General features: G+C 42.9%; 1 protein-coding gene across 1 annotated transcript in view; it reads right to left on the bottom strand.

The window, feature by feature from the left end:
* The window catches only part of LOC309557639 (RING finger protein 112-like), a gene marked incomplete at its 5' end in the record, with an annotated part of 111,446 nt that overhangs the window by 8,046 nt on the left and 76,638 nt on the right, over positions 1 to 26,762 (bottom strand). Inside the window, 9 exons of the mRNA XM_082260430.1 lie at positions 2,932 to 2,985; positions 5,223 to 5,353; positions 9,161 to 9,290; positions 10,980 to 11,066; positions 17,428 to 17,484; positions 18,311 to 18,361; positions 18,465 to 18,569; positions 20,990 to 21,127; positions 22,301 to 22,495. Coding sequence (XP_082116556.1) covers positions 2,932 to 2,985; positions 5,223 to 5,353; positions 9,161 to 9,290; positions 10,980 to 11,066; positions 17,428 to 17,484; positions 18,311 to 18,361; positions 18,465 to 18,569; positions 20,990 to 21,127; positions 22,301 to 22,495 — 948 coding nt within the window. The remainder of the gene's footprint in view (positions 1 to 2,931; positions 2,986 to 5,222; positions 5,354 to 9,160; positions 9,291 to 10,979; positions 11,067 to 17,427; positions 17,485 to 18,310; positions 18,362 to 18,464; positions 18,570 to 20,989; positions 21,128 to 22,300; positions 22,496 to 26,762) is intronic.

The following is a 26,762-nucleotide window of genomic DNA, read 5'->3' as shown; positions in this document are numbered from 1 at the left end:
TCCTGCCTGATATCCTGCTGCCAACCCCTGCCTGTACACCGACTACTCTCTGCCTGCTTCTTGAACTGTATCTGATTACCTGTGTCTGAAACCGGCTTGTCTGACCCTTCTCCAGTCTTTGCCCATCCAGCTCCTTCCAGTGCCTGGAGACACTGTCCTGCATCCGCTGTGCATCCGCTGTGCATCCGCACCTCTTTACCTGTTTCTTCCTGCTGCTCAGCAATCCAGCCGTGTTCAGTGACTTATCAGCTACTCTTCTCAACTGCCAACAGAAGACCAGCACAGGCACTCTTACCTCACTGCGCTCGTATTTATTAAAGAGATTGTTAGGTTGCACGGAATCCCGGCAAACATCGTGTCTGATCGAGGTGTGCAGTTCACATCACGTTTCTGGAGGGCCTTATGTGGGGTCCTGAAGATTGAATTATCCCTTTCCTCAGCTTATCACCCTCAAACTACTGGGCAAACAGAAAGGACTAACCAGACTCTCGAACAGTACATTCGATGTTTTACTTCCTTCATTCAAGACGACTGGGTGTCTTTATTACCATTAGCAGAATTTGCTTATAATAATGCCAGTCACTCAGCTACAGGACAATCACCATTCTATGCAAATTATGGTTTTCACTTGTCTTTTTTGCCCGATTTTATTCCAGAATCTACAGTTCCAGCTGTCCAGAGCACAGTGGACTTCCTCAAACGCAATAACCAAGTACTACAAGAAGCAGTAAAAAAAGCACAGGCAGACAACAAGAGAGCATTTGACAAGAAAAGAAGAGGGGAACTAAGTCTTTAGTTGGGCGATCAAGCATGGCTATCTACAGCAAACCTCAGATTGGCGTGTCCTTCGAAGAAACTTGCACCCAAGTTTATAGGTCCGTTCCCGGTGAAGAGGAAATTGAACGAGGTATCGTATGAACTATCCTTACCTGACTCGTTTAAAATTCACCCTGTATTTCATGTGTCACTTCTGAAACCTGCAACACCAGATCCTTTTCCTAATAGGGGGGCGGGCCCACCTGAACCAGTGTTGGTTGATGGAGAAGAGGAATATGAGGTGGAAGCAGTGTTAGACTGCAGAAGGAGGAGGAACCAATTGCAGAATCTAATTAAATGGAGAGGTTATGGTCCTGAGGAGAACTCTTGGGAACCAGAATGTAATGTCCATGCCAGAGAGCTAGTTCATGCCTTTTTCCATGCCCATCCAGAAAAAGAAAACCAGCTAGGCATCCGGAGGCTGCCCGTCGGGAGGGGGCATTGTCATGGGTCTGCCACCTAAGAGTTAACTTAGTGCAGACTAATTGCAATGATTGGTAACAGGCTGCTCTATTTAAACACCTCAGAAGCACTGTGTCATTGCTGTCTGATCTGCAGCTTTACTTTGAGTCTGTTCCTGTGCTTGTATTGATTCCTGTATTGACCTGGCTTGTGACTTCGTTGTTATCTCCAGTCCTGACCCCGGCTTGCTTTGACTCTGCTATACCTGCTTCCTGCCTGATATCCTGCTGCCAACCCCTGCCTGTACACCGACTACTCTCTGCCTGCTGCTTGAACTGTATCTGATTACCTGTGTCTGAAACCGGCTTGTCTGACCCTTCTCCAGTCTTTGCCCATCCAGCTCCTTCCAGTGCCTGGAGACACTGTCCTGCATCCGCTGTGCATCCGCTGTGCATCCGCACCTCTTTACCTGCTTCTTCCTGCTGCTCAGCAATCCAGCCGTGTTCAGTGACTTATCAGCTACTCTTCTCAACTGCCAACAGAAGACCAGCACAGGCACTCTTACCTCACTGCACTCTTGCATCCACTGTTGCAACTCCAGTGGTGCCTGAGCCAGGGCTGTACGAGAGGTCTCCCTCTGCACATCAGGCTCTACTACAAGGTACGTGACAATTACAATTGAGTGACTGTTGCAACAAGGTGCTTCTTCATTCAATTAAAAAGTGCTTAGTGCCAAATCCTTCCATCTCCAGGTGCACCTTTGTGTGCAGTGGACAGTCACCTGAAGCATGTCTTTATGGAGCTGGCTGTGTACACGGGTGCACAGTAATGCTGGAACAGAAAAGGGTCTTCTCCAAATTGATGCCCAAATTTGGAAAAGAGCTCTTGGCTATAAAGTCTTTGTATGTTGTAGCCTTAACAGTACCCATCACTGGATACACCTGAACTTATGAGATGACCCTAATGTAGGTATGATGGTCAGGTGTCCACTGAAATAAGAGGAAGGTTTTAGAGGAAGGTTTTAGTGAAAGCTGAAGAGTCCCTTAGGTGGAGGAATATTGACTTTTTTTTGCACAAACCCTTTGTGCTGCAGGTGAGCGTGGACTGCACACAAAAGGTGCCCTAGCAGGTGGAAGGATTTGGCACTAAGCACTTTATTTGTTTTAATGAAGAAGCACCTTATTGCAACAGTCAATTAACTGTATTTGGTCTTAATGAAGAAACACTGCATGCATTAAGACACGGACTTAGATTTGTTGTATGATATGGATCCATCCATCCAACTAGGGTTCTAGTATGTTTGAATGTTTTACCTTATGTATTGCAACACGCCCCTAATGGGTCAGCCACGAGCCGTTACTCTTGCTCGGCTTCTGACTCTCATAAAATGTACAATATGTTGTTCATTGATCTACCTGCATTATCCATGTATCGTAAAATTGCTTCAATAAAGTTTAAAAAAAAAAAAAAAAAAAAAAAAAGACACGGACTTTATTATAGATCATCACTATTAAACTAAAACTGACACCATAAATAATAGTTCAAGAATAGACACTTCTATGTATTAGAACTACATATATTTTTTAAGACAGATAGTTACATAGCACCTACATTTGAATAGCGCACCACTATCACATTTACACAAATAATATTTTACAGGCCATCAGGAGTGTCCATGATATAAAAAAATGTCCAATTTAATATAATAAATACCTGCAAAGGGGAAGTAAAGCTGTACGATCTCCTCTGTAGTATGACAACAAATTCCTATAAAATAAGATAGTGTGTCATTGTCTGAACTCACACTGGAACTTCATTCTTTTTTTATTTATAAGCCCCTCTTCCACCTCGTGTGTGTGTATATATTTATTTAAAAAAAAAAGGAAAAATAGTTCCAAGTTTTAACTTCTCTATATTACTACTTCCTTGTACTGCAAGCCCAGCCTGTGGTTTACATGTTGCCACTAGGTGGCGTTTCATTATACAGGCTGAGCTCATAATACTCCAAGTCTGAGTGGCACTCATGCACAATTACATAAGGATTCCTAGAGCAGGGGTAGGCAACATTGGCACTCCAGCTGTTGCAGAACTGCAAGTGGCAGTGCAAGACTCTGACAGCCACAAGCATGCCTCCCCAAGACAGAGGCATGATGGGATTTGTAGCTTTAGCACAGCTGGAGGGCCAAGGTTGCTTATCTCTGTTTTAGAGGAATGACCCCTCCCCCCCTTTCCCCGCATTCAGAAGAAGAGGATCTTCATGGAACATTGCCAGCCTAGCCTAAGTAATTTGAGCAAGTTTTTTTTAAAGAAAGCTGAAAGAAAGGGTGCCCAATTTAAAACCTCAACCCCAAGGGAGTTGATATATTCCTCCTGGGTGGGCTTATGGTTATGAAAAACACTTTTAATATTACAGTATAATCAGTATATTTAAACTCCAAGGATAATAGCAACACCCCCCTCCCATTCTAAAGGTTATGAAAAAAAAAAAATCAAAAGATCCAAATGCCTATTCTATTTCCTGAGGCCATGGTCACAGAATACCACCACCCCCATCCTTCTCCCTTCTTCTGTTTTCTTCCCTGGGTCCTTGTTTGGATGTCCATATCACTGCCTGCATGATGTGGAATCCCTTTTTATTGGTGGAGATGGCACTTCCAACAACCGGGTCCCCTCTTATAGACTCCAGTGGCAGGAGAAATCAGGGGCAACAGAAAGGGGACTGGTTTCCCAGAAGATAACAAGCAGGAAACAATGTCTGCTCCCCAAGGTAGGAAATTACTGTGGTTCACAGAGGACACCATGACCCTGATCCATTACACTGCAGGATGGCTTTAGAGGAGGTGTTTGGAGTCAAGACCAAAAAGTAAGGTAATTGAAGCACAATGCACTATTTGAATTTTTTGGAGTTGGGCTTTAACATATGTCCCAGACTTCATGGTACTATGGGATTTGAGGAAGAACATAAAACCAGGTGGTTTTACAAAATATCACACCTCCCATTATGTTCTTGGACAATCACCATCTGCCTTGATGCATTCCATGGTGATTGGGTTTAGGTGACTGAGCTAGAGAATTTGGGAAACGTTATCCTCTCTAGAGCCCACACATTACCTCTAGTAGAAGCGCAAGACTTAAACTTGTGTAGTTCTGCTTAGCAACCAATCAGATTTAATCTTGCTGCAGTAGGACATCATTAATCCTGATTGATTGCTATGGCTCATTACACTTTTCCCAATGCACTGGTTTTCTATGTTCCAATAGTATGACCAGTTATATAGTAGATTCGATCTCTATTATCCTATCAGAAGTAGGGGTTTTGTCGTCGTCCCTAAATAATATTGTATGTGTGGGTTGGTACCTCCTGCCAAGTTGGGTGGGACTTTTAAGGCAAGTAAAGTTAGTAAGGGTAATACACAGTTGTGTAAAAAAGAAAAAGATTTAATAAATAAGATTTAAGCAGTGTACAAGGTAAGTACATAGATAGTAGTGATGGGTTATAGACCCTGGTGAATAAGTGTAAGAAGTTGGAAGTTTTTGTGACATGTGATTTATGGTGACTTAGAGGCTGGGTCTCTCTGTCATTCCATGCTGTAAGCCTGGAATTTCAGATCAGAGAGGGTCTCCTGCATTCCCAATGCGTTTCGGCTCCAAGTGAGCCTTTCTCAAGGGTGTTGGTCACCAGTTCTGAAACATTTTATACAAATAAATGTATTAGTAATCACATCATTACCACTTGATTCTATTCAACGTGGTAAAGAAAAAGGGTAAATATACATACATAAGTTTGTTTTGTTCCTTGTGTGATTTGGTTGCTCCCTTTAGAACAGCGAGAACCTATGCTGCATCCTGCAAGATATATTGTGGAGGTAAGTATTGGTTTGAAAGTTGGATTTACTTTTGAGTAGATGTTAACTTTACTTGCCTTGAAAGTCCCACCCAACTTGGCAGGAGGTACCAACCCACACATACAATAGTATGACCAGTTGTCTTTGGGATGGACTAACCTTCAGTACTCCCCCCACATGGCTGCATTTGATCTTCTCTCCACTGATATCGGTTTTCTGGTGGAGCCAAACTCCTGCCGCCAGATCGGAGATGTATTTTGTGAGGTGATCTTTGAAATCTTCATCCATGTCTGTGAATAGAGAAGGACTGTGATTGGATGGAAAGACACAATGTCAGCAGAGGATTTTGTTTATTTGCTCTAAAGTCCCAATGAAGAAATGCCACAATTGGAGCCAATGTGTGTACAATATAAGAGTTCAAGTGGGAAGAGTTTAGCTGGCTGGAACCCACAGGGCGAGTGCTTAAAGTGTTTGTAAACCCTCACATAAACCCAGTGAAGTGAGTAGCCTCCGGTGATACACAGAGATGAAACAAGTCCTCCTAAATAAGCATAATTGAAAGATAATATAAGCAAGCATAGTTGCAGATATTATCTTTGCATTATAGCTTAGTCCTGGGACCAACCTTGTTCAATTTATTCATAAACAGCATTGAGGATGGGATCAGTAGTTCTATATCAGTTTTTGCAGATGACACAAAATTGGGCAGGGCAATAACTGTACAGCATGAAGTAGATATCCTACAGAATGACCTGGACAAAATAACGGAGTGGGCAACGATGTGGCAAATGAGGTTTAATGTGGAGAAGTGTAAGGTTTTGCACTTGGGGACTAAAAACATAAAAGCACAATACACTTTAGGGGGGGAATCAAACATGGAGAAAGATCTGGGAGTCTTGGTAGAGGATAGACTAGGCAATAGCATGCAATGTCAAGCTGCAGCTGCCAAAGCCGGCAGAATATTAGCATGCATAAAGAAAGGGATGTATTCCAGAGATAAATCTATAATCCTTCCACTTTATAAAACTCTGGTCCGACCGCATCTGGAGTATTCTGTCCAGTTCTGGTCGCCAGTCCTCAGGAGGGATGTGTTGGCGCTGGAGAGAGTCCAGAGAAGGGCAACTAAACTCATTAGGGGATTGGAGGACCTTAACCACTTTACACCCAGCCCTATTTCGGACACTTTTTGTTCACAAGTTAAAACCAGTATTTTTTCCTAGAAAACTACTTAGAACCCCCAAACATTATATATATTTTTTTAGCAAAGACTCTGGAGAATAAAATGTCGGTCATTGCAAAATTTTTTGTCACGCGGTATTTGCGCAGCGGTCTTTAAAACGCCATTTTTTTGGAAAAAATTTGAAAAATCACATTTCACTGCATTTAAAAAATTCTAAACAGTAAAGTTAGCCCATTTTTTTTGTATATTGTGAAAGATGATGTCACGCCGAGTAAATAGATACCAAACATGTTACGGTTTAAAATTGCGCCCCCCCGTGGGATGGCGACAAACTACGGTCAATAGAGATCTCAATCTGCGACGCTTTAAATTCATTTAACGGTTACCAGTTTAGAGTTAGAGTGTAGCTCTTTTTTTTAAATTATTGCCCACGCTCTGGCGATCGCGGCGATACCTCACATGTGTGGTTTGAACAGCGATTTCATTTGCGGCTCGACTTGCGTATACGTTTTTTTTTTGTGCGCGAGCTAACGGTGACGGGGGCGGCTCAATTTTTTTTTTTTTTTTTTTCCTATTTATTTTTTCTTTTTTTTTAACTTTATTACAGGTTTTTGAAAAAAAAAAAAAATCTGATCACTTTTATTGCTGTCACAAGCAATGTAAACATCCCTTGTGACAGCAATATGTGTGACAGGTACACTTTATGGAGGGATCGAGGGTCTAAAAGACCCTAGACCCCTCCACTACACTTCCCTGTATGCAAAACGCCGAAAACGGCATTTTTGCATACAGCCGTTTTTCAAATCTGCCGCCTTTTGCAGCACAGTAACCCGGATGTGACGTCATGGACGCCGCCTCCGGGTTACGTCATCGGAGCCCCGATCGATGCCGTTTCCGGCATTCATCGGGACTCCATCCAGTCGGCGGACGCGCCGGCTGGGTGCTCGGGGCTCCCGGTGGGACGGGAGCCCCGAGCAAAGCCGCGGAAGGCGGCGGGAGGGGGGGGACGTCCCCTCCCGCCCCCCCGGGTAACGATCGAGCGGCTCCCGAGCCGCATCGATCATTACCGACGGAAAGCCGACCGTCGGCTTCAAACAACGGTACCGGGATGATGCCTCTAGCTAGAGGCATCATCCCGGTATAACCACTCAAATTCAGCCGACGTAGGTCTACATGGCTGGTTGTTAAGTGGTTAATTATGAAGAGCGTCTGCAATCGCTTGATTTATTCTCCCTGGAGAAGAGACGCCTGAGAGGGGACATGGTAGCAATTTATAAATATCTCAATGGTGATCTCGGCATAGAAAAAAAGCAATTCAGTCGAAAGGATTGCATGAGGACTCGAGGGCATACAATGCGATTAGAGGAGAAGCGTTTTAACCTCAGGCAACGTGGGGGGTTCTTTACTGTAAGGGCTACAAGACTGTTGAATTCTCTACCACAAGAGGTGGTTTCTGCGGGAAGTATGGTGGCTTTCAAAAGACTCTTGGATGTACATCTCAAGGATCAGAACATTCAGGGCTATGTGAGATGATTACAGCCACACACACCTACACAGGTTGAACTGGATGGACTATTGTCTTTATTCAACCTCACCTACTATGTAACTATGTTATTTGTCTGTTATAACTGTTATTAATCTCTTTAGAGAGAAATGTGTTTGCTCTCTAATACACCTGAAGAAGTGGACATTTCCCTGAAACCTGTGGAAAAGATTTGGATGCATGTTACACGAACCTATCAGCCTTTTGCCATCACTGCATTATTATCTAATAGAGAGCGCCCCTAGTGCCCTATTGTGGCACAATTCATTTTATTCATGTATGTTTTTATTTAATTGCTGTAATAAAAAACACCTTTTATAGCCAATATATGTGTTGATACTTGCCTCTAAAACGATACACTTCTGTACAGAGTCTATTGCCATGGGAGTGAAAAAACAGGAATATCGGCGCAAGCATGAATAAATAAATGGATGGAAATAAATAAAAGCAGCTGACACCAAGGTAAAAAATATGTAAAACCCAATGTAAAACTGATAGTGAAAAGTGCAGCGCTAAAACAATAAGACAATAAAAACATCAATGGATAAATGAAAAGTCTATGAATGGCACGCAGAAGTCTTGTAAAAAAGAGGAGAAAACAGTCCAATAAGAAATCCCAATGAAAGTGCTCAGTGCTGATCAGTAAACAGGACACAAGTGCTTGTTCAGTGCAATCCTTCACCAGAGGTGCTAGCCTCTCACCTGTAGGCTGTGAAAAGACAGCCTTAAAAGTACACTCCCAGCAATGTGAAAATCCTGACCAGGACAGCAATCACAGAGGGCATCTCTCTTCAAAAACGAGCAGTACAGCAATCCAGCTGATCTCCAGACAGGAGATCGTGACGTCACTCGTAGCCCCTGTTAGCAGAGCGTTCCGCTCTGTCTGGAGATCAGCTGGATTGCTGTACTGCTCGTTTTTGAAGAGAGATGCCCTCTGTGATTGCTGTCCTGGTCAGGATTTTCACATTGCTGGGAGTGTACTTTTAAGGCTGTCTTTTCACAGCCTACAGGTGAGAGGCTAGCACCTCTGGTGAAGGATTGCACTGAACAAGCACTTGTGTCCTGTTTACTGATCAGCACTGAGCACTTTCATTGGGATTTCTTATTGGACTGTTTTCTCCTCTTTTTTACAAGACTACTGCGTGCCATTCATAGACTTTTCATTTATCCATTGATGTTTTTATTGTCTTATTGTTTTAGCGCTGCACTTTTCACTATCAGTATTGCCATGGGAGGAAATGTTCATTATCTGTACACAGCCAATTCACTTTTTAGCAGCAATAGTATGGTGCAAACAAAGACTATGTAATGAATGTAGATAATTTGTCTTTGAAAACTGTCTACACAGGAACAGTACATGAGGGTCTAAATTACCTGCCAGTGTACTCGGACTTGATCTCAGGAACCTTTTCCCGGGGTGGGGCAACAGGAAGCCATTGATAGATGGACTTCTAAGAGTGTCCAGCAAACGACGGTATTCTGATTCTTTCCCCGGCCTCAGTTTCTGTAACAATAAAAAGGTTACATTTATAATTAACATACAGTATAGTATATTGCCAAAAGACTGTAGACACCTAACATGCCAGTATGAGTTTGTTGGGCATTTTGTTCCAAACACATGGCCATTAATATGGTTTTGGTTCTCAATTGTGGCCACTCCTCTGGGAAGGATTTCCACAAGATGAGTGTTTCTGTGGCAATTTATTTTAAATTGAAATCAGGTGCTGAGGTTGGACAAGAAGGCTTGGCTTTCATTTGGGGTAATAATTCATACCCAAGGTGTTCAGTAGGGTTGAGGTAAGGGCTCTGTACAGGCTACTCGAGTTCCTCCACACTAAATTCATCACACCATATCTTTATGGAGCTGGCTGTGTACACTGGTGCACAGTAATGATGGAACAGAAAAGTGTCTTCTCCAAATTGTTGCCCAAATTTGGAAGAGCGCTATTGGCTAAAAAGTCTTTGTATGTTGTAGCCTTAACCACTTAAGCCCCGGAAGATTTTACCCCCTTCCTGACCAGGGGGTATTTTGCTATTCGGCACTGCGTGACTTTAACAGACAATTACGCGGTCGTGCGACGCTATACCTTAACGAATTTGACGTCCTTTTTTTCCCACAAACAGAGCTTTCTTTTGGTGGTATTTGATCACCTGTGCGATTTTTTGATCATGCGCTATAATCAAAAAAAGAGCATCAATTTTGCAAAAATAACAATATTTTTCACATTTTTTTATATGAAATTCCCCCCCAAAAAAATGTAAAAATCTAAATTTTTTAACATTTTCGGCCAATTTGTTTTATGCTACATATGTTTGGTAAAAAAAAAAAAAGAAAACGCAAAAAGCGTATTTTCATTGGTTTGCGCAAAAGTTATCGCGTTTACTAACAAAGGGAAAGATTTTTGTCATTTTTGTTGTTTTTTTTTTAATGCGTAATGGCGGCGATCTGCGATTTTTTTTTTGCGGTACTGCGACATTGCGGCGGACAGATTGGACACTTGACTGACATTTTTGACACTTTTGGGGTTACCAGCGACATTTCTACAGTAATCAGTGCTATACATATGCACTGTTACTGTAAAATTACACTGGCAGTGAAGGGGTTAACTTTTTTGAGAGGGAGGGGCTGTGTGTGTCCCTAGGGGCGTGATTCTAACTGTGATTGGCTGTGGCTTGAGCTGTAGGAACAATGATCAACGGTCCTACATAGTAGAACCGTATGATCATTGTTTCTACACAGGGGAGAATGACAGGCGGCTTGTTTACACAAGCCGCCTGCCTTTCTCCCTCTCCCCCGACGATCGCAGAGTGACCGGCGGACATCGGGTCCACCGGTCACACGCGCGGGGGGGTCCGTGACCGCGCGGGAGCACGCCGCCGGTGGCACGCGCTCGCTCCCCAGAGCCTCACAGGCTAGTGACGTATATATACGTCACTTTGCCTGTGAGGGGCTGACCGCCGCAGTATATGTACTTGCGGCGGTCGGCAAGTGGTTAACAGTACCCATCAGTGGATACACCTGAACTTATGAGATGACTCTATTGTAGGTATGATGGTCAGGTGTCCACAAACATTTAGCCAGAAACTTTAGCATATCCTAAGGTAAATAAAGCAATGTGTTTTTAAACTTCTGGTGATAATTGTAGAAAACAAACCCCTATTTTCTGAGCCCTCCTCACATTTACCATCATACCTCACTCTCATGCTGTAGGTAGGTACGAGCAGCTTCACGGCCACAGTGGTCAGGATCCTGCCAGTCTCTCACTAGAATATCCAAGTGCTGAGGAATAGTAAAAAAAAAAAAAAAAATGGTACAATAACTTCTCCAGAGACGCAACTTTTTTCTGTATTTTTAGTTAGAGTATTTAGAGATTTAGTCTAACAGTTTTTAATTATTGTTTTATTGAAAGAAAAAGAAATTCAGTGGTAGAAATATTTACAGAAACAGTAAAATAAAGGATTTTAAAAGAGAAAAAGTTCTTCAGTGGAAATGTCTGGTCTTTGGGTCTGTATCAAGTCGGATCACTTGTAGCACAGTAATCCCATATAATATAGCTGAGTCATTGGCCCTCATAAATGGCTCTCAGTATCCCAAGCAGTTTTATTTGTAAAATGAGAGCCCCCAACTGCAAAATGCAGCGGCGTTTTCTTGTACCTGGAGAGGGCGTTGCAGAGCATATATCCACTGCTATTTGTGCTCCAACTCCGAGACTCTCAAAACTATAGAGATTGGACCCCCAGTATACAGAGGAGCCTTGATGTGGGCACTGCGGCTTTCAAATATATTTGTAAATGAGTGCAATGAAACTCTATGTTTTTAATTTGAATTAAATTGTTAGACTTGGTCAATTTGGTTTGTTTGCAGGCTGGCCGGTAAGTGTGCTGGGAAAGTTTTGTTTGCTTGTGATGTGTGTTGCCCTTCCATGTGCACTTCATAGCAAAGGCTAGTGATACATTGGGGTGGTTGCCATCTTTTTGTATAGTTTGTTCACTGATTTGGTGTGGGGGCACATTGAATGCCTTCAGCTGCCATTGTGCTATTGCTGGGCATTCAACATGTCCCTGTGCCTTTAACCACTTAAGGACCAAGCCTATTTCTGACACAGGTTGTTTACAAGTTAAAATCAGTATTTTTTGCTAAAACATTACTTAGAACCCACAAACATTATTATATATTTATATATATATATATATATATATATATATATATATATATATATATATATTTAGCAAAGACTTTGGAGAAGTCTGTCGTTGTTATGCGGTATTTGCGTAGCCGTCATTCAAATGCAATTTTTGGGGAAAAAATATATTTCACTGCATTTAAAAATAAAAACAGTAAAGTTAGTCCAATTTTTTTTATATATTGTGAAAGATGATGTCAAGCCGAGTAAATAGATACCTAACATGTTACGGTTTAAGATTGCGCACACTTGTGGATTGGTGACAAACTACCGTACTTAAAAATCTCGATAGATCTGTTTTAAAACATTTTAACGGTTACCAGTTTAAAGTTACAGTGGAGGTCTTTTTCTAGAACTATTGATCTTTCTCTGTCGATCGCGGTGATACCTCACATGTGTGGTTGGAACACCGTTTTAATTTGCGGGTGCAACTTACGTATGCGTTTTCTTTCATGCGTGAGCTCACGGCGACGCTTTCAAATTATTATTATTTTTTCCTATTTTATTTAATTTTTTATTTTAAGCACCGTTTAAAAAAAAAAAAAAATAAATAAATCTGATCACTTTTAGTGCCGGTTCACACTAGGTCGTTCTGACTAAGGGGGCGACCTGTGAAGTCACGTGCAGCGCGACATGCACGGACTTCATGAAATGAATGTCAATGCAAGTTGCCTCCAGGTTACCCCAAAGTAGTACAGGAACCTTTTTCTAAGTCGGAGCGACTTGTGTCGCTCCTATTAGAACCGGTCCTGTACTATTCAATGACCGCAACGGTGCAGGACTTGCCAGGCTTACCAAGTCGCCTGACAAGTGGTATTAGTGTGAGCCGGCACTAATTGCTGTCACACAAGGAATCTAAACATCCCTTGTGACAGTAATAGGCAGTGACAGGTACTCTTTATGGAGGGATCGGGGGTCGATTCTTGAATACTGACAGTTTTTTTAAAATCAGCACCGTTTGCTGCCGAGGAAACCGGAAGTGAAGTCGTGACTGGTTGCTCGGGTCTCCTGCGGAAGGCAACTGGAGGGTCCTCTTCTGCTTGCTGGGATAACGGCTGAGCGGCTGCTGAGCCACATCGGCTGTTTTCTCCTGAAAGCCGACTGTCAAGTCTAAAAAAAAAGTACCGGGTTGATCCCGGTACAGCCACTTCAAGCGACCTACAGGTACGTCTGTTTGTGGGAAGTGGTTGAGGAGGAGTGGGTTCCCTCCAGGCAAGCCTGTCCTGGATTTATCCACTGCTATATGTGCTTCAACTTGGAGACTCCCAAAACTATAGTGTTAGGACCGCAGTATATAGAAGAGCCTTGACGTGGGCACTGTGGATTCCACATAGATTTGCAAATGAGAGCAACAAAATCCTCTGTTTCTTAACATGAATTGTTAGACAGGGTCAATTTGGTTTGTTTGCAGGCTAGCTGGTAAGAGTGTGGGAAATGTTTGCGATGTGCGCTGCCCTTCCATGTGCACCTGACTGTAAGGTCTAGATGGCTAGTCGCCATCTTGTTGTATAGCTTGTTGCAATGTTAGCTCCACCCAACTAAAGGGTTTGAGGTGGGATGGAGTATTTTATTATACCCAGCAGACATACCCTCGATGTAAACTATCCTGGGAACATCTGTATTTCCATATTAAAGCGGAGTTCCACCCTCAGAATCATTTTTTAAACAAAAATAGCCCATTAATATTAATACACCTCGCTTGACAAAACCGCTATTTGCATATTTATGAGTTGAACAGTGTATTTGTTAAGTGCAAATCTTACTTTTAAAAATCGCTGCCTGTGCGTGGCCATCTTTACTAAGGGCATCTGAAGCCGCGGTGTAAAACTGAAGCCCCGTACACAGGCGTCGAAAATCGGCTGGGAATTTTCGTCCGACAACCGATCTGCCGATTTTCGGCTTGTTAGTAAGTATGATGCTTCCGACAACCGATCCTGGTGTGCAGGCTATAAATTTTTTGTCCTCCGTCAAAACACGTCCGATTTTTGTATCATTAGTACAGATTTCGACAGGGAAAAATCTTATGAGCAAGACTAGGCATGCTCAGAGAAGAAAGAACACAAAGAAAGCAATCCAACACATGACATCACTTCTGAAGTAGAATTTTGTCGTGCGGAAAAATTAGTGTGCAGTCTAGAGCACATTCCAACCAACAGACACCGCTCTGGACAAAAGACGGACGACCGGTTGGCCAATAATCGTTGCATGTGTACTAGGCTTTAGTGTCCTTCTTCCTGATTGCTGTTCATTCCGGCTACCCAGAATGCAGCAGGAAATCCTGCACAAGGGCAGTACTATGCTTTAGGCATAGTACAGGTTGCTATAGAGACGTCGGCTGAGGAGGAAGTTGCCGCCCTCTATATCTCTTCCCCTCCTCCAGGAAGACACAAGTGCAGGAGACAGAGAGAGAGAGAGAAAGAGTCAGACATAGAGACACAATGCAAAGCAAACTACTTATTTTTGTAAAGAAAGCATTTTTCTTCTTTATTCATCCGCACTTCCGGGTCCGTCCGCCTATAGGTGATTAAGTTACTCAGCGATTCGCAAGGGCTCCTGGGATAGCGGCGTTGTGTATCCCAGCAGCCCTTCCGAATCGCCTCATGACGAAATCTTGCGTTATTTCCAGACCGGTGTCCTGTGGAATAATGCATGTGCGGGACGGAACGGATTATTCTTATGTGAGATTGATAGTGAGAAATGGCGGAATATTATCTGATTACAGAACAGTCACATTAAAGGGGCACTCTCACCGCACAGGGACACTGATGTAATATATAATAAATGGGAACGCTGACTGGAAAAAATAAAGGGGAACTCTGACTGGAATAATAAAGTGGTTCTCTGACGGGGACACTGATGTAAAGGAGGACTCTGATAGGGACACACTGGATGTAAAGGGGCACTCTGAAGGGGACACATAAAGGGGTTCTCTGACGGGGACACTGGATGTAAAGGGGCACTCTGACAGGGACACACTGGATGTAAAGGGGCACTCTGACAGGGACACACTGGATGTAAAGGGGCACTCTGACGGGGACACACTGGATGCAAAGGGGCACTCTGACGGGGACACACTGGATGCAAAGGGGCACTCTGACGGGGACACACTGGATGTAAAGGGGCACTCTGACAGGGACACACTGGATGCAAAGGGGCACTCTGACGGGGACACACTGGATGTAAAGGGGCACTCTGACGGGGACACACTGGATGTAAAGGGGCACTCTGACGGGGACACTGGATGTAAAGGGGAACTCTGACAGGGACACACTGGATGTAAAGGGGAACTCTGACGGGGACACTGGATGTAAAGGTTGACAGGGACAGGAACACTCTGATGGGGACACACTGGATGTAAAGGGGTACTCTGATGGGGACACACTGGATGTAAAGGGGCACTCTGATGGGGACATGGATGTGTCCCTGTCAGAGTGCCCCTTTACATCAGTGTCCCCGTGACACCTTTACATCATTATCCCGCTCAGAGTTCCCCTTTATTTTTTCCAGTCAGAGTTCCCCTTTATTTTTTCCGGCCAGAGTTCCCCTTTATTTTTTTCCGGCCAGAGTTCCCCTTTAATATTCCAGTCAGAGCTCCCCTTTTAGATTCCTGTCAGAGTTCCCCTTTAATATTCCAGTCAGAGTTCCCCTTTAATATTCCAGTCAGAGCTCCCCTTTAATATTCCAGTCAGAGTTCCCCTTTATGTGTCCAGTCAGAGTTCCCCTTTAATATTCCAGTCAGAGTTCCCCTTTAATATTCCAGTCAGAGCTCCCCTTTAATATTCCAGTCAGAGTTCCCCTTTATGTGTCCAGTCAGAGCTCCCCTTTATTATTTATATATTACATCCGTGTCCCCATGAGAGTTCTCCTTTACATCAGTGTCCCCGTGCGGTGAGAGTGCCCCTTTAATGTGTCCAGATAAGAGCTGAGTGTTCTGTAATCAGATAATATTCCACCATTTGTCACTGAATCTCACATAAGAAGAAGCCGTACAGCTATAGTAAAGATAGTGCAGAGAGCGAGGCAGAATCTGACATTAGATTCTGTCCCCTCCACTCTCTGTCTATCGTCGGATAATGCATCTGACAAACTGCCCCGCCTCCGCCCCGCCTCCTCTCAGTGAGCTCTACGGGATGTAATGCTTTCAGTCACTGAGAGGAGGCGGAGCGGAGGCCGGGCGGAGGTGGGGCGGAGCGCGGACTGAATGTAATACATCCCTGAGAACTGCAAATAACACGAGATTTCGTCACTAGGCGAATTGCAAGGGCTGCTGGGATACATGTTGTCCCAGGAGCCCTTGCGAATCGCCGAGTGACGTAATCGCTGAAAGCAGCAGGACCCGGAAGTGCAGATAAATAAAGAAGATAAAAGGTATTTCCTTAAAAAAAAAAAAAAAAATTGTTTACATTGGCATTAGCATATTTAAAGGGGATAACGTACATATCAACTTGTTAAAATGGGTGGAACTCCACTTTAAACAGTTTTACAATCGAAAAAAGGCATATCATTTAGCAGACTAATGTTCCAATGTGTTAGATATCAAATATGACACAGATCGGAGGAGAAATATGTGCCTTATTAGCCTCCTGGACCTTGTAAAATAGGCATATTTGGTGTTAAAATGTTCATCAACATCAACACTAGTGTAGCCAAAGAAGGTAACTTCATCACTGTAGGAGTTATAGAATTTGAATTAAAGTTGATGGTATAAGTGTCAGCTGTAGGTCAATATTAAAGATGCACAGATGTGTTCTCCTTAGGTTTATGAATTGGTAATTTATGACAGGAACTCATCAGAAGTCCTTTGAAGACCCTGGCAAAGAACGTTTTTTTACGCTCTGTATTTCTACAAAGCTGGACTGTGTTTTGTTAAAATTGTCACCCTACATGACTGCCTAGAACAGGGTTTCTCAAACAGGGTTGCATGGAGCCCTAAAGGTTCCCCCAGAAGATGCTAGGGGTTCCTTGAGGAAAGAGCAATTTCTGCTGATAAATTCCCACTCACACCATTGATCTTTTTTGCCATCTATAGGGGGTTATTCTTCCCAATGACTACAAGTGTAAGGAGCATTCTTCCCACTGACCATCACACTAATGTATCAGGAGTTATAGATATGGTCATTTTATCAGGGGTTCCCTGAGACCAGAACGTTATTTCAAGTGTTCCTCTGTGTTGAAAATGTTGGGAAAAGCTTGAACTAAAATATACACGACATTTAAATCTGACCACTTTTGTTACAGATGTTTGAGTTTTGGGGGCAATGCGAGTAGCACTGTGTTCAATACTACTCCCCAATTCTCTCTATACAGTTTTAACTGGATCAGATCTCACTATATTCACTTTCGTCATAGCGCTGCACTCTGCCTTGAAACAACTGGCAGCTGTTCATCCCATCACATGACTCTTTACACGAGATGTTCTATGATTGTAGCAGTTAACAGATAAGGTACATCAGTCACCTGGAGATATTGTAGTGAAAATGATGCTCCTGTCATTTCGGACACATGAAGATACATCTGGAAAGACCAAAGACAAAAAAAGAAAGATGTATCAATGAGATTCTCCAACCTAATGGAATGTTGTCCCTTTCGATATGGCTAACCAAGTCTTATATTGTCCACCAAAGTAAACATGGCCTCATGGTTTTATAGCAGGCCTAGAGTGAGATTCGCAGACAACAAATAGAGAGATAAGGAGTAATCGTTTTACAGAATCTTTCCAAAACACAGGAGGTGTCCAACAATGGTGGCCTTGTAGTGAAATACTTGTCAGTCTGCACCATGTAAGCTTTTATGTTGGTCTTGGAATATATCTAGACTCATAAAAGACCTATTGTTGACTTTGCATGACCTTTTCACAGTTTTTTTTACCTCTTTATACACAATTAGTAAATAATATGGATGAATGCATGGATTATTCTGGCCAATAATGAAGGCTCTTCTAGGCTATGGAGTCTAAGGTATGTCAACGTTTCATCAAGAACCCTTGTAAAGAGTTATTGTCATGGCTTTGTAAGGTGCCACGTTGGACCCCCACATTTGCCACAAAGTCATAACTAAGGTATTCTGAAGCCAGTCCTGGGCACTAAGGAGAATAACAGCAATAGTCACAAAAAATAGGACACCAAAATTCAAAAAAAGACTAGAAGGTTGCTTAGGGATTATACCAGTGCACTGAGAAAACTGTATGTGGATGTCCTAAATGTGCCTTTGCTGCATGCAGAATGGGGACACATACCTGGTCTAATATGGAAAATATTAGGAGCTAACCACATAGAGGGAGGACTGTTGAAGTCACCTGATTTGTATTGTATATTAGAACATAGGATCTCAAACTACCTACCTCCAGGTAATCCAGTTCTGTGGTTTTCAGACATGCATTCACATTAAAAATCTGCAGAATACATCAAAATTGACACATTCTTATTAACTTATGAACACATAAGAACATTACTAGAGAATTTAATATAAAATGACAGAATTCAAGAAACAAATACCAGATGTGAGCTGAGTAGCATAGACAGTGCAGAAAGTTTAAGACAGGTCTCCCGGTCACCCTTGATATCCAGCGAGCCCTCCGTGTCCAGAACAAATACCACCATCTGTGAGGAGAAAGTAAACGGTCACCAAAGCAAGCAATGAACCAATCTCAAAGGACACTCCTTGGGCTATATCAGGCTTTAAATAGATGGTTTGACTTAAAAAAAGAAAAAGACATACTGTACATACATAATGTCCAACCTATCATATCTAATCTATCATGTCCAAATTGGGGAATGGTTACCCGACTAACTCAGGCACAGACCGATTGGAGGTCTGGTACCTGGTTAGTCTACCTTGTGGGGGGGAGATATGTGACGGTACTCACCGTCACTGGGAATGAAAGACCGATACATAATGGTTTGGATAGCTTCAAGTGGGACAGTAATATTTGTCAGCAATATCTCTCAAGAAATATGAGTATTTAATCCCACTTTACACTGTGAGACCTATAGCCTGTTGCCATGAAGTCTGACTCCTAATAATCATAGCAATACGTAGATGTGTATTCCATGTACTTCAATGTAGGAGACGGACAGACTCATTGGCAGTCTTGTCCTATTGTCTATATATTGAAGTGGAATGTGGATTGTGTTAAGTCTGCCTGTCCCATTGTTAAATGTTAATGAACCCACATTGTTCTGTCCAGATAGCTAGATAATTAGTTCAGGTTAATTATGTTTCTGTATACAATTTCATCTGCATACGAGAATTTAATCAGGCAACCCCTGACCTGTGTGTGGTAGTTTGATCAGGAGGGGGATATTCCCATGCTGTATAAAAATTCTGTTTGACTGTTCAATAAAGTGTGATTCCTGTACAAGCTAAGTTGTCGGCTAGCCTTGTATGAGGGCGGCAGGGAAAATCTGGTATATATGTCCATGACTTCAAGGAAGCCGTATACTGACGGAAGACCACAAACACAGTGTGGGTCGGCGGTTCCGTTACAAACGGTAATTTTAATTTGACCAAAGCTTATTTGTGGTGTGTCTATGAAGATGCTTTTTCATCCAGGTCAGGATATAGTCAATAGCAGATAGTCATATTAAACTGGAATTCTTTACTGATAGTAAAAAAATATTACTACTAATCCAAGTGGCTTCCTCATTTCTAACGAGTATCAGGAACATACTCCAGCCTTTTTACAGTTGTCTTGATTGATAAAGAAAAATAATTATGTTATGTAATGTGTTACTATACCCACAACAGTAAAATCAGTCCGTATATGCAGTAAAGCACTCACTGTGGAACCTAAGGGGTTAATCCTCCCCATTGTGTAAAAAGGCTGTTTGATCCAGTCTTCTCTAATTCTCCCCTTCTTCAACAGTCCCCAATCCATTTTTTCTTGGGAGAGTGCTTGTGATCAGCACAGGGCCAATCAGCACTGTCCAGACAGAGGGTCATGCAGCCTCATAGGACAGTCAGAGGAGAATGAAAACTCCTCCTACAAGCTTAAACTAGCACTATTTGATTCTGTCTTCTCTAATCCTCCCCTTCTTCCACAGTCCCCAATTATTTTTTTTTGGGGAGAGTGCATGTGATCAGCACAGGGCCAATCAGCACTGTCCAGACAGAGAGCTAGGGGTCATGCAGCCTCATAGGAAAGTCAGAGGAGAATGAAAACTCCTCCTACAAGCTTTAACCAGCGCTCGGCCAGACACTGATTGAAGTCACAAGACTGCTATATACTGCTGATGAAAAAAGGTAGATTTATAAATATAATTGCTAAAATAATTTCCTGTGTACTGTGGGAGACCAGATAGGGTCCTGGGTTTAGTAACACTTTAAATGACAATATACTCTTCTCCTGGGTGGATGTGGTGGGTAGGGCTAGTTTACTCACTTATAATCTAGAGCCAGAAGAATTTGAGGCAGAGGGTGATGGGAAAGGCTACACCTAGTATACTGCAGAGTTAGCTTGTAGCCTTAAGAAATTAACCCTTCGGGGAAGGCCTGGTACAGGCTCAGTTGCAGAACCCACCTATGGGGAACTATGGTAAGGACATTGGAAGAGTTGGGTGGCCATCCTATGTTTATGTTGGACTTGCACTGTGCAAAGTTATTAATGTTGGGACTAAAGAGGCAGAGGTGAAGGGTTGTTGGCCAAGAGCTGTACATAATGTTATTGCTTCAGTAAAACAAGAACTGAAAATCTGAACGTGTGGACATTCCTTGTCTTTTGGAGGAGATCCTCAAGCCAGGAGAATGTGAGTGATCAAAGATGGTGGAGTTTCTCCATGTTACAGGTGTGTGTGTACTCCTTCTCATTCCTGAGCAGGGGGACAGTGGGAGGTGCCCTTGGCCATCATGTTCATCGCTGATGGAGAATCGGGGCCCTGCTAGAAGGTCTACTTTCTCAACGCTACCTTGGCTAAAGGAAGGGATAAGCTATAATGAAGTGTAATCCCCTACATTTTTTCTGTCTTTATACATGATAAGATATCATTCTGTATATTTTAACAAAAAAAGGCCGGCATCAAACCTTCTCCTCATTCCTCCTTAGGATGAAGGGTTTACTCCAAATCCAGATCCCCTTTGTTACACTGTCAACATCACTTCTATATTCAAACCCTGTGAGGGGCTCATCGTCCTGCCCCAGACTGACCGGCTGCTGTCTCTCCTACAAAAGGAAATTCATCATCAGTTCAATACACTCAATTAGTAAACAAAACAACATAAAAAGCTCTAAAAACCAGCTTCATGTATAGGTTAAAGGTGAACTCCAGACAGATATGAAAGACACATAGTAAAACAGCTCTAAATTCATTATTAAAACATTGGTCGCATGATAAAAAAGCTGCGTTGCTTGGGCAGTAAAGCCCACATAAAGGGCCACCGGGAGAAGGTGGTATTATGGGGTTAAAAGCAGGGTCTAGGAAGGAGAGATGAGAGATTGTTATTTTCTGTTGCAAGGTCCACTTTAAATTGAGGCAAAGAAAAAACAGTTTTACTCCTTTGCCAATGTGGGGCAGAGCTGTGTATCTCAGGACTGGATGGACAGAAAGAAGAATCCTTTGGCAGGTAAAACATACAATGTATTTCATATGTGTTTAGTTTTGAAATAAATCTGCATGAATGTAGCTAAACAAGTCTGAATGTGCCTATCGAAAGTACTGGAATTAGAAAAGGTTGAAATATAAATACATTTGGGGCCACTTCAGATGTTGACATCCTGGCGTGTTGACTTAAATGTATTTAAATAGGCTAGAAATGCAGCAAAATGTGCAAAAATATAGACATGCACCAATATTGGCACATAAGTGAGATACTGGGCTTTGTGGTATGCTGCAATGTAGGTGCATTAAAGATACATTGCCTTGGTGAGTTGAAGTGCCATTCAAAATGAAGGATAGGGATGGGTTTACCTACCAGGCAGTGAAGGGCTCTTTTAGGAAATTATATAGAAGGGGTACTCACCAGGCAGTGGAGGGCTCTCAGGATATAATATGGATGGGATTACTAACCAGGCAGTGAAGAGCTCTCAAGATATGACATGGATGGGATTTCTCACCAGGCAGAGAAGGGCTCTGAGGGTATGATATGGATGGCTTTACCCACCGGGCAGTAAAGGACTCTCAGGATATGATCTGGATGGATTTAACCAACAAGGCAGGGAGAAGCTTTCAGTATATGACATCAATAGCTTTACTCACCAGGCAGTGATGGGATCTCAAGATATACATGAATCACTTTACCCACCAGTTATTAAAGGCCTCTCAGGTAATAATAGGGTTGGCGTTTAGCACCAGGCAATGAAGGGCCCTCAGGATATGATATGGGTAGGTTTACTCACCAGGCAGAGAAGGGCTCTCAGGATATAATTCAGTAGGGTGGACTTTCCTCTCCGCTTCTCCCCGATCCCACAGATAAGGCACAGGGGGTTTTCGGACACCTCTGTGTCCAAGAAGCATCTCTGTACCACCGACTCATCCAGCTGCAATCTTCCATCACTATCTGTATACACCAGTTGAAGGGCTGAAGGTGGAATCTAATAAGATAAAAAAAAAAATCACCAATAACATGGGGCTGTTCCTTTCTTATGGAGACTGCTCAGGTGGTGAGTCCAGATCCTCCTATGAGTCACAGTAAAGGCACCATATGTTAAGTCTTAAAGTAGAGCTAATCCTAACTGGATGATGTGTAGTTTGCAATTGTTGTTTTTAAAACAAAATACAGATTTACTTTTTTCTTTTCCCTTTATTCCCATCTCAGTGTTGCAGACCTTATGCAGCCCTGTTAAACCACATCTTGTCCACCACACTCACTCCAGCATCAGCTGCAAATTATTGCTCTATGATATTTTCCTGATAGTAACAACGGTGTACCATGTCTGAGCAATGTGTGTCAGCACAGCCAGGGGAACATGTGAGAGAGTAACTCAACAGGAGCACAATTGAAATTTGTCACCCTATAACAGGAAATGCTTGAGTAAGGACCTTCAGTGCAGGATTGCAAAGGATTATTTATATTGTTTATTTAAAGGCAAAAGATAGAATTTCTGACTTACTAGTAAAAAAACATTTCTTCAGAGGAGCTTTAGTCTTTAACCATGGGTTATGTGCAGCCACTTTCAGGTAATTGCAAGTAAGAATTCTAAAGGTCTACTGAAGCCAGAAAATTTCCCGGAAAGGAGAAAAGACAATAGCTGACCTGGCTGACTCCATGTAGAACCTTTGAACCCTGAGGAACAAATTAAGAGTCTTCAGGCCCAGAAGGATCCGAAATCCTCCATTTGGCTTGGGAATTGTGCACAGGTTTGAGTAGAAACCCAAAAAAGTGTTCCTCATTCAGAAAGGGTCTCTGTAACAGAAAGGTCAAGCTCTAGATTTGCCCTTTGAGAGTACTCAAGGCTTGATCCAGACTAGACTGGAGGAAGGACAAGATGTGTCAGACAGTACTTGCTAGCATGAAATTCCCTGGTCTCCCACTACGCAAAATAGGCTTTCCAGCTGAGATGGTAGACTTTGTGCAAAGTCAATTTCCTAGCCTTCAAGTGAGTATGGGTAACAAAATTTGATAACCACCATTCCTTAGGACCTGGGGCTTCAACAGCCAAGTCATTAAAGACAGCAACTGAGAAGCAGGATCGTGGACTGGCCCTTGGGACAGGAGGTCCAGACCATCTGGAAGGGCCTACAGAGAGTCTGACAGTAGTCTGAGCATGTCTAAGTAACACACCCTCCTGACTCAGTTTGGTGTGATGGGTAGGGATGGCCCACGGTCGGTTTGCGGCAAATTTTGCTTGTTCGCTACGCGCCAATTTTACGAACACGTGGCGTTGTTCCCGGTGTCCATATTAGTTTACATTGGGGAGAACTTTGACCCATGACACAGCCGTCAGGTGGAACGGAACAGCCAATTGAAACATTTCAGCATATGGACATGCCCCCTACCTTATAAATAGACCTGAGCTGTCGGCCATTTCACATTCTGCTTTTTGTCAGCATAGGGAGAGGTTGGCTGTGCGCATCAGGGACAGATTGCCAGACACAAATAGCTCTGTTAAGATCCACAAAAGTCCTTTCGTAGGCTGGTATTTGGTATAGGTCTACTACACTTTCTTTTTAGATTAGGGACAGGTATGCTGTGTTAATCAGGGACAGATTGAGATCGGCAGTGACACAAATCGCTCTGTTAAGACCCAGAAAAGTCCTTTTCAGGGCTGCTATTTATATGGTATAGGTGTGCAGTGCACTATATAGTGGTGTAATCCATGGTATAATATACTTTGTAATATAGAAAGCATATTATAGTGGATTTGTATTGTGCACTGTGCAGCATTGTGACTGGTGTGGTGACTGAGCGTTGCTGCAGCAATACTACAAACAGTGACAAAAGCACTTTTTTTTTTTTTAACCAAACTTTTTTATTGAGGTAAAAAAGGCATGTACAAGCAAAGGTAAACATTTCCATCCATAAATAGCAGAACAAGTTACATGACAAAAGTTTCCGTAGTACAGGTTATCTTATGGCACTTAAACATCATAACAGCAGTAGACACTACAGGTAACTGCATACCTACTGTAAAGGCAGTGCTACTGTCATAAACTGATAACATCTACTTTTAACTGCAACTCCTAAGAGTCGGAGAGATAAGCTAGGAGAGGTATGTCCAACAAAGAGATACTCGTCACCCCAAAGGGAACACACTGTGATTGATTACCTCCAAAAAGCGCTGTGGGGGAGGCAAGTGCGCCACCACTCGCCTCCTTAGCCTAGCTGAGCTTTGGTCTAGGGTTGTTAATACTCTAGCTAAAAGAGCACCTGCTACCCGCAGGCTACCTTACAATAGGGGTTCTCACTTAACCCATAACAACCTGGGGGCAGGTAGTAGTCTCGGTGAGGGAAGAGGAAGAAAAAGTAGAGAAGAGAAAGAGAGTAGGAGAAGGAAACTGGGAGGGGGGGGGTACCTGCCACTAGAGGGGTTAGCCCATAGATGTACCAATGTCATGTCAAGCTATTATCAGAGGACCTGAGAGGCCCAGACAACCTTTAGTCATCAGTTAATCATTATCAAGTGTAACCTTGAGCCAAGGGTCCCATTTCTTATGGAACACATCGGCCCTTCTCTCTTTATAGGCTAACATCTTTTCCATTTTTACATTGGGATTGTATTCTCTTCTTGATTTCGGTAATACTGGGGATTGTGGGAGTTCGCCAATGCGCAGCGATGGCTATTCTGGTGGCAAACAATATGTGCGCTGCCACTGTTCTACTTTGAGGGGGGAGCCCATCTACACCTATACTCAAAAGGGCCATAGCTAAGTTCAAGGTACAAAACTGGCCACTAATGTGTGAGAGTAGAGAGATGACTCCCCGCCAAAGTGTTAGGACTTTCGAACAATCCCATAGCACATGATATAAATTCCCCCTATTTTGGCACTCCCTCCAACACATAGATTAAATATTATAGTCCATCGCATGTAACCTAGAGGGGGTCATGTAGTACCTGTGTAGAATTTTTTGGGCATTGTTCCAATGGTCGACACAGGCTGAAGCACGGGTATTGATTCTTGTGGCGGCTAGCCAATTTTCTATGTGGAATTCTTGACTTAAATCTTGTTCCCATTTTAGCATGGATGGGGATTTACGTGGTGTCGAGCACTGGTGAAAGATCTTATAAAAAAGTGAGATACCTTTACTTTTAGAGTCCAGGGTGTTAAGAAGGTATTTCCATACAGGGAGTGGCATGCTAAAAGTGGGGAAAGGGGTACATTTGTGAAAGGAGTCTATGCGGTGCAAGGTGAAACTTTCCATCATACTGGGCTGTTGGAAGTTGGTCGTGGGAAAGTTTATCCCTTGCTTCTTCCAGGTAGATACAGATAGGCACAGAAACAGGCAGGGGTAAACAGCAAATGGGATGGAAAGCTTTTTAGTCCTCATGTCTCCAAAGTCGCACTTGAAAAATCTCTGCCATGCTGAAATGGAGGGCGCAATGGTCAGGTATAGAGGGCCCTTGACTGTGTGGGCAGTGCATGCAGCTAACGCTAGCGCCGGTAGATCATGACCCTCTGTTACCTGCCGTTCAATTTGGTTCTACAGTTGTCTTCCTTGCACGAAAACCAGAATTTTGTGTGGCTGAGCACTGCTGCGTAATAGTAAGCTTGAGCTTCCGGCAGACCCACACCACCAACATTTTTAGATTCATAACACTTGGACAGTGATATCCTAGGTTTATTCCCGTCCCAAATGTACTGCCTGAGTTTAGAAGCCAGTTTTTCAAAGAACACTTGGGGGATAGGTATGGGGAGAGTTCTAAAAAAATACAGTAACCTGGGGAGGATTTGCATTTTGTAGGCTGCTATCCTGCCTAGCCATGATAGATGTACTTTCCTGATCTGTTGGAATTCCGCCTCAATTTGGGACAGCAGTGGTAGGTAATTATATTTATAGGTTTTCTGTTGGGGAGGTCAATTGTATGCCTAGATAGGTTATAGAGGGATTGTCCCAGTCGCATGCAAAAAGGCCTTTAAGTACTGCCAGCTGACTCTTGGGTATGCATACAGGGAGGGCTGAGCACTTGGTCTTATTAACTTTATATAGGGAGACCTTACTGAAAGTGTCCAATATATTTTGGACTGCCACTAAAGATACCGCGGGATTGGATAAGGTAAGAATGATATCGTCCGCAAACAATTCCAATTTTTGTTGAGTGGACCCTATTTGAATGCCAGTAACCGCAGGGTCCGACCTAATAGTTTCCGCTAAAGGCTCAATAGCCAGGGAGAATAAAACTGGTGAGAGTGGGCACCCCT

Source organism: Pelophylax lessonae, assembly GCF_965119305.1.
Source record: "Pelophylax lessonae genome assembly, chromosome: 6".
Classification (NCBI taxonomy): domain Eukaryota; kingdom Metazoa; phylum Chordata; class Amphibia; order Anura; family Ranidae; genus Pelophylax; species Pelophylax lessonae.
The sequence above is the reverse complement of the archived record's forward strand: the minus strand, read 5'-3'. Positions and strand labels throughout refer to the sequence as shown.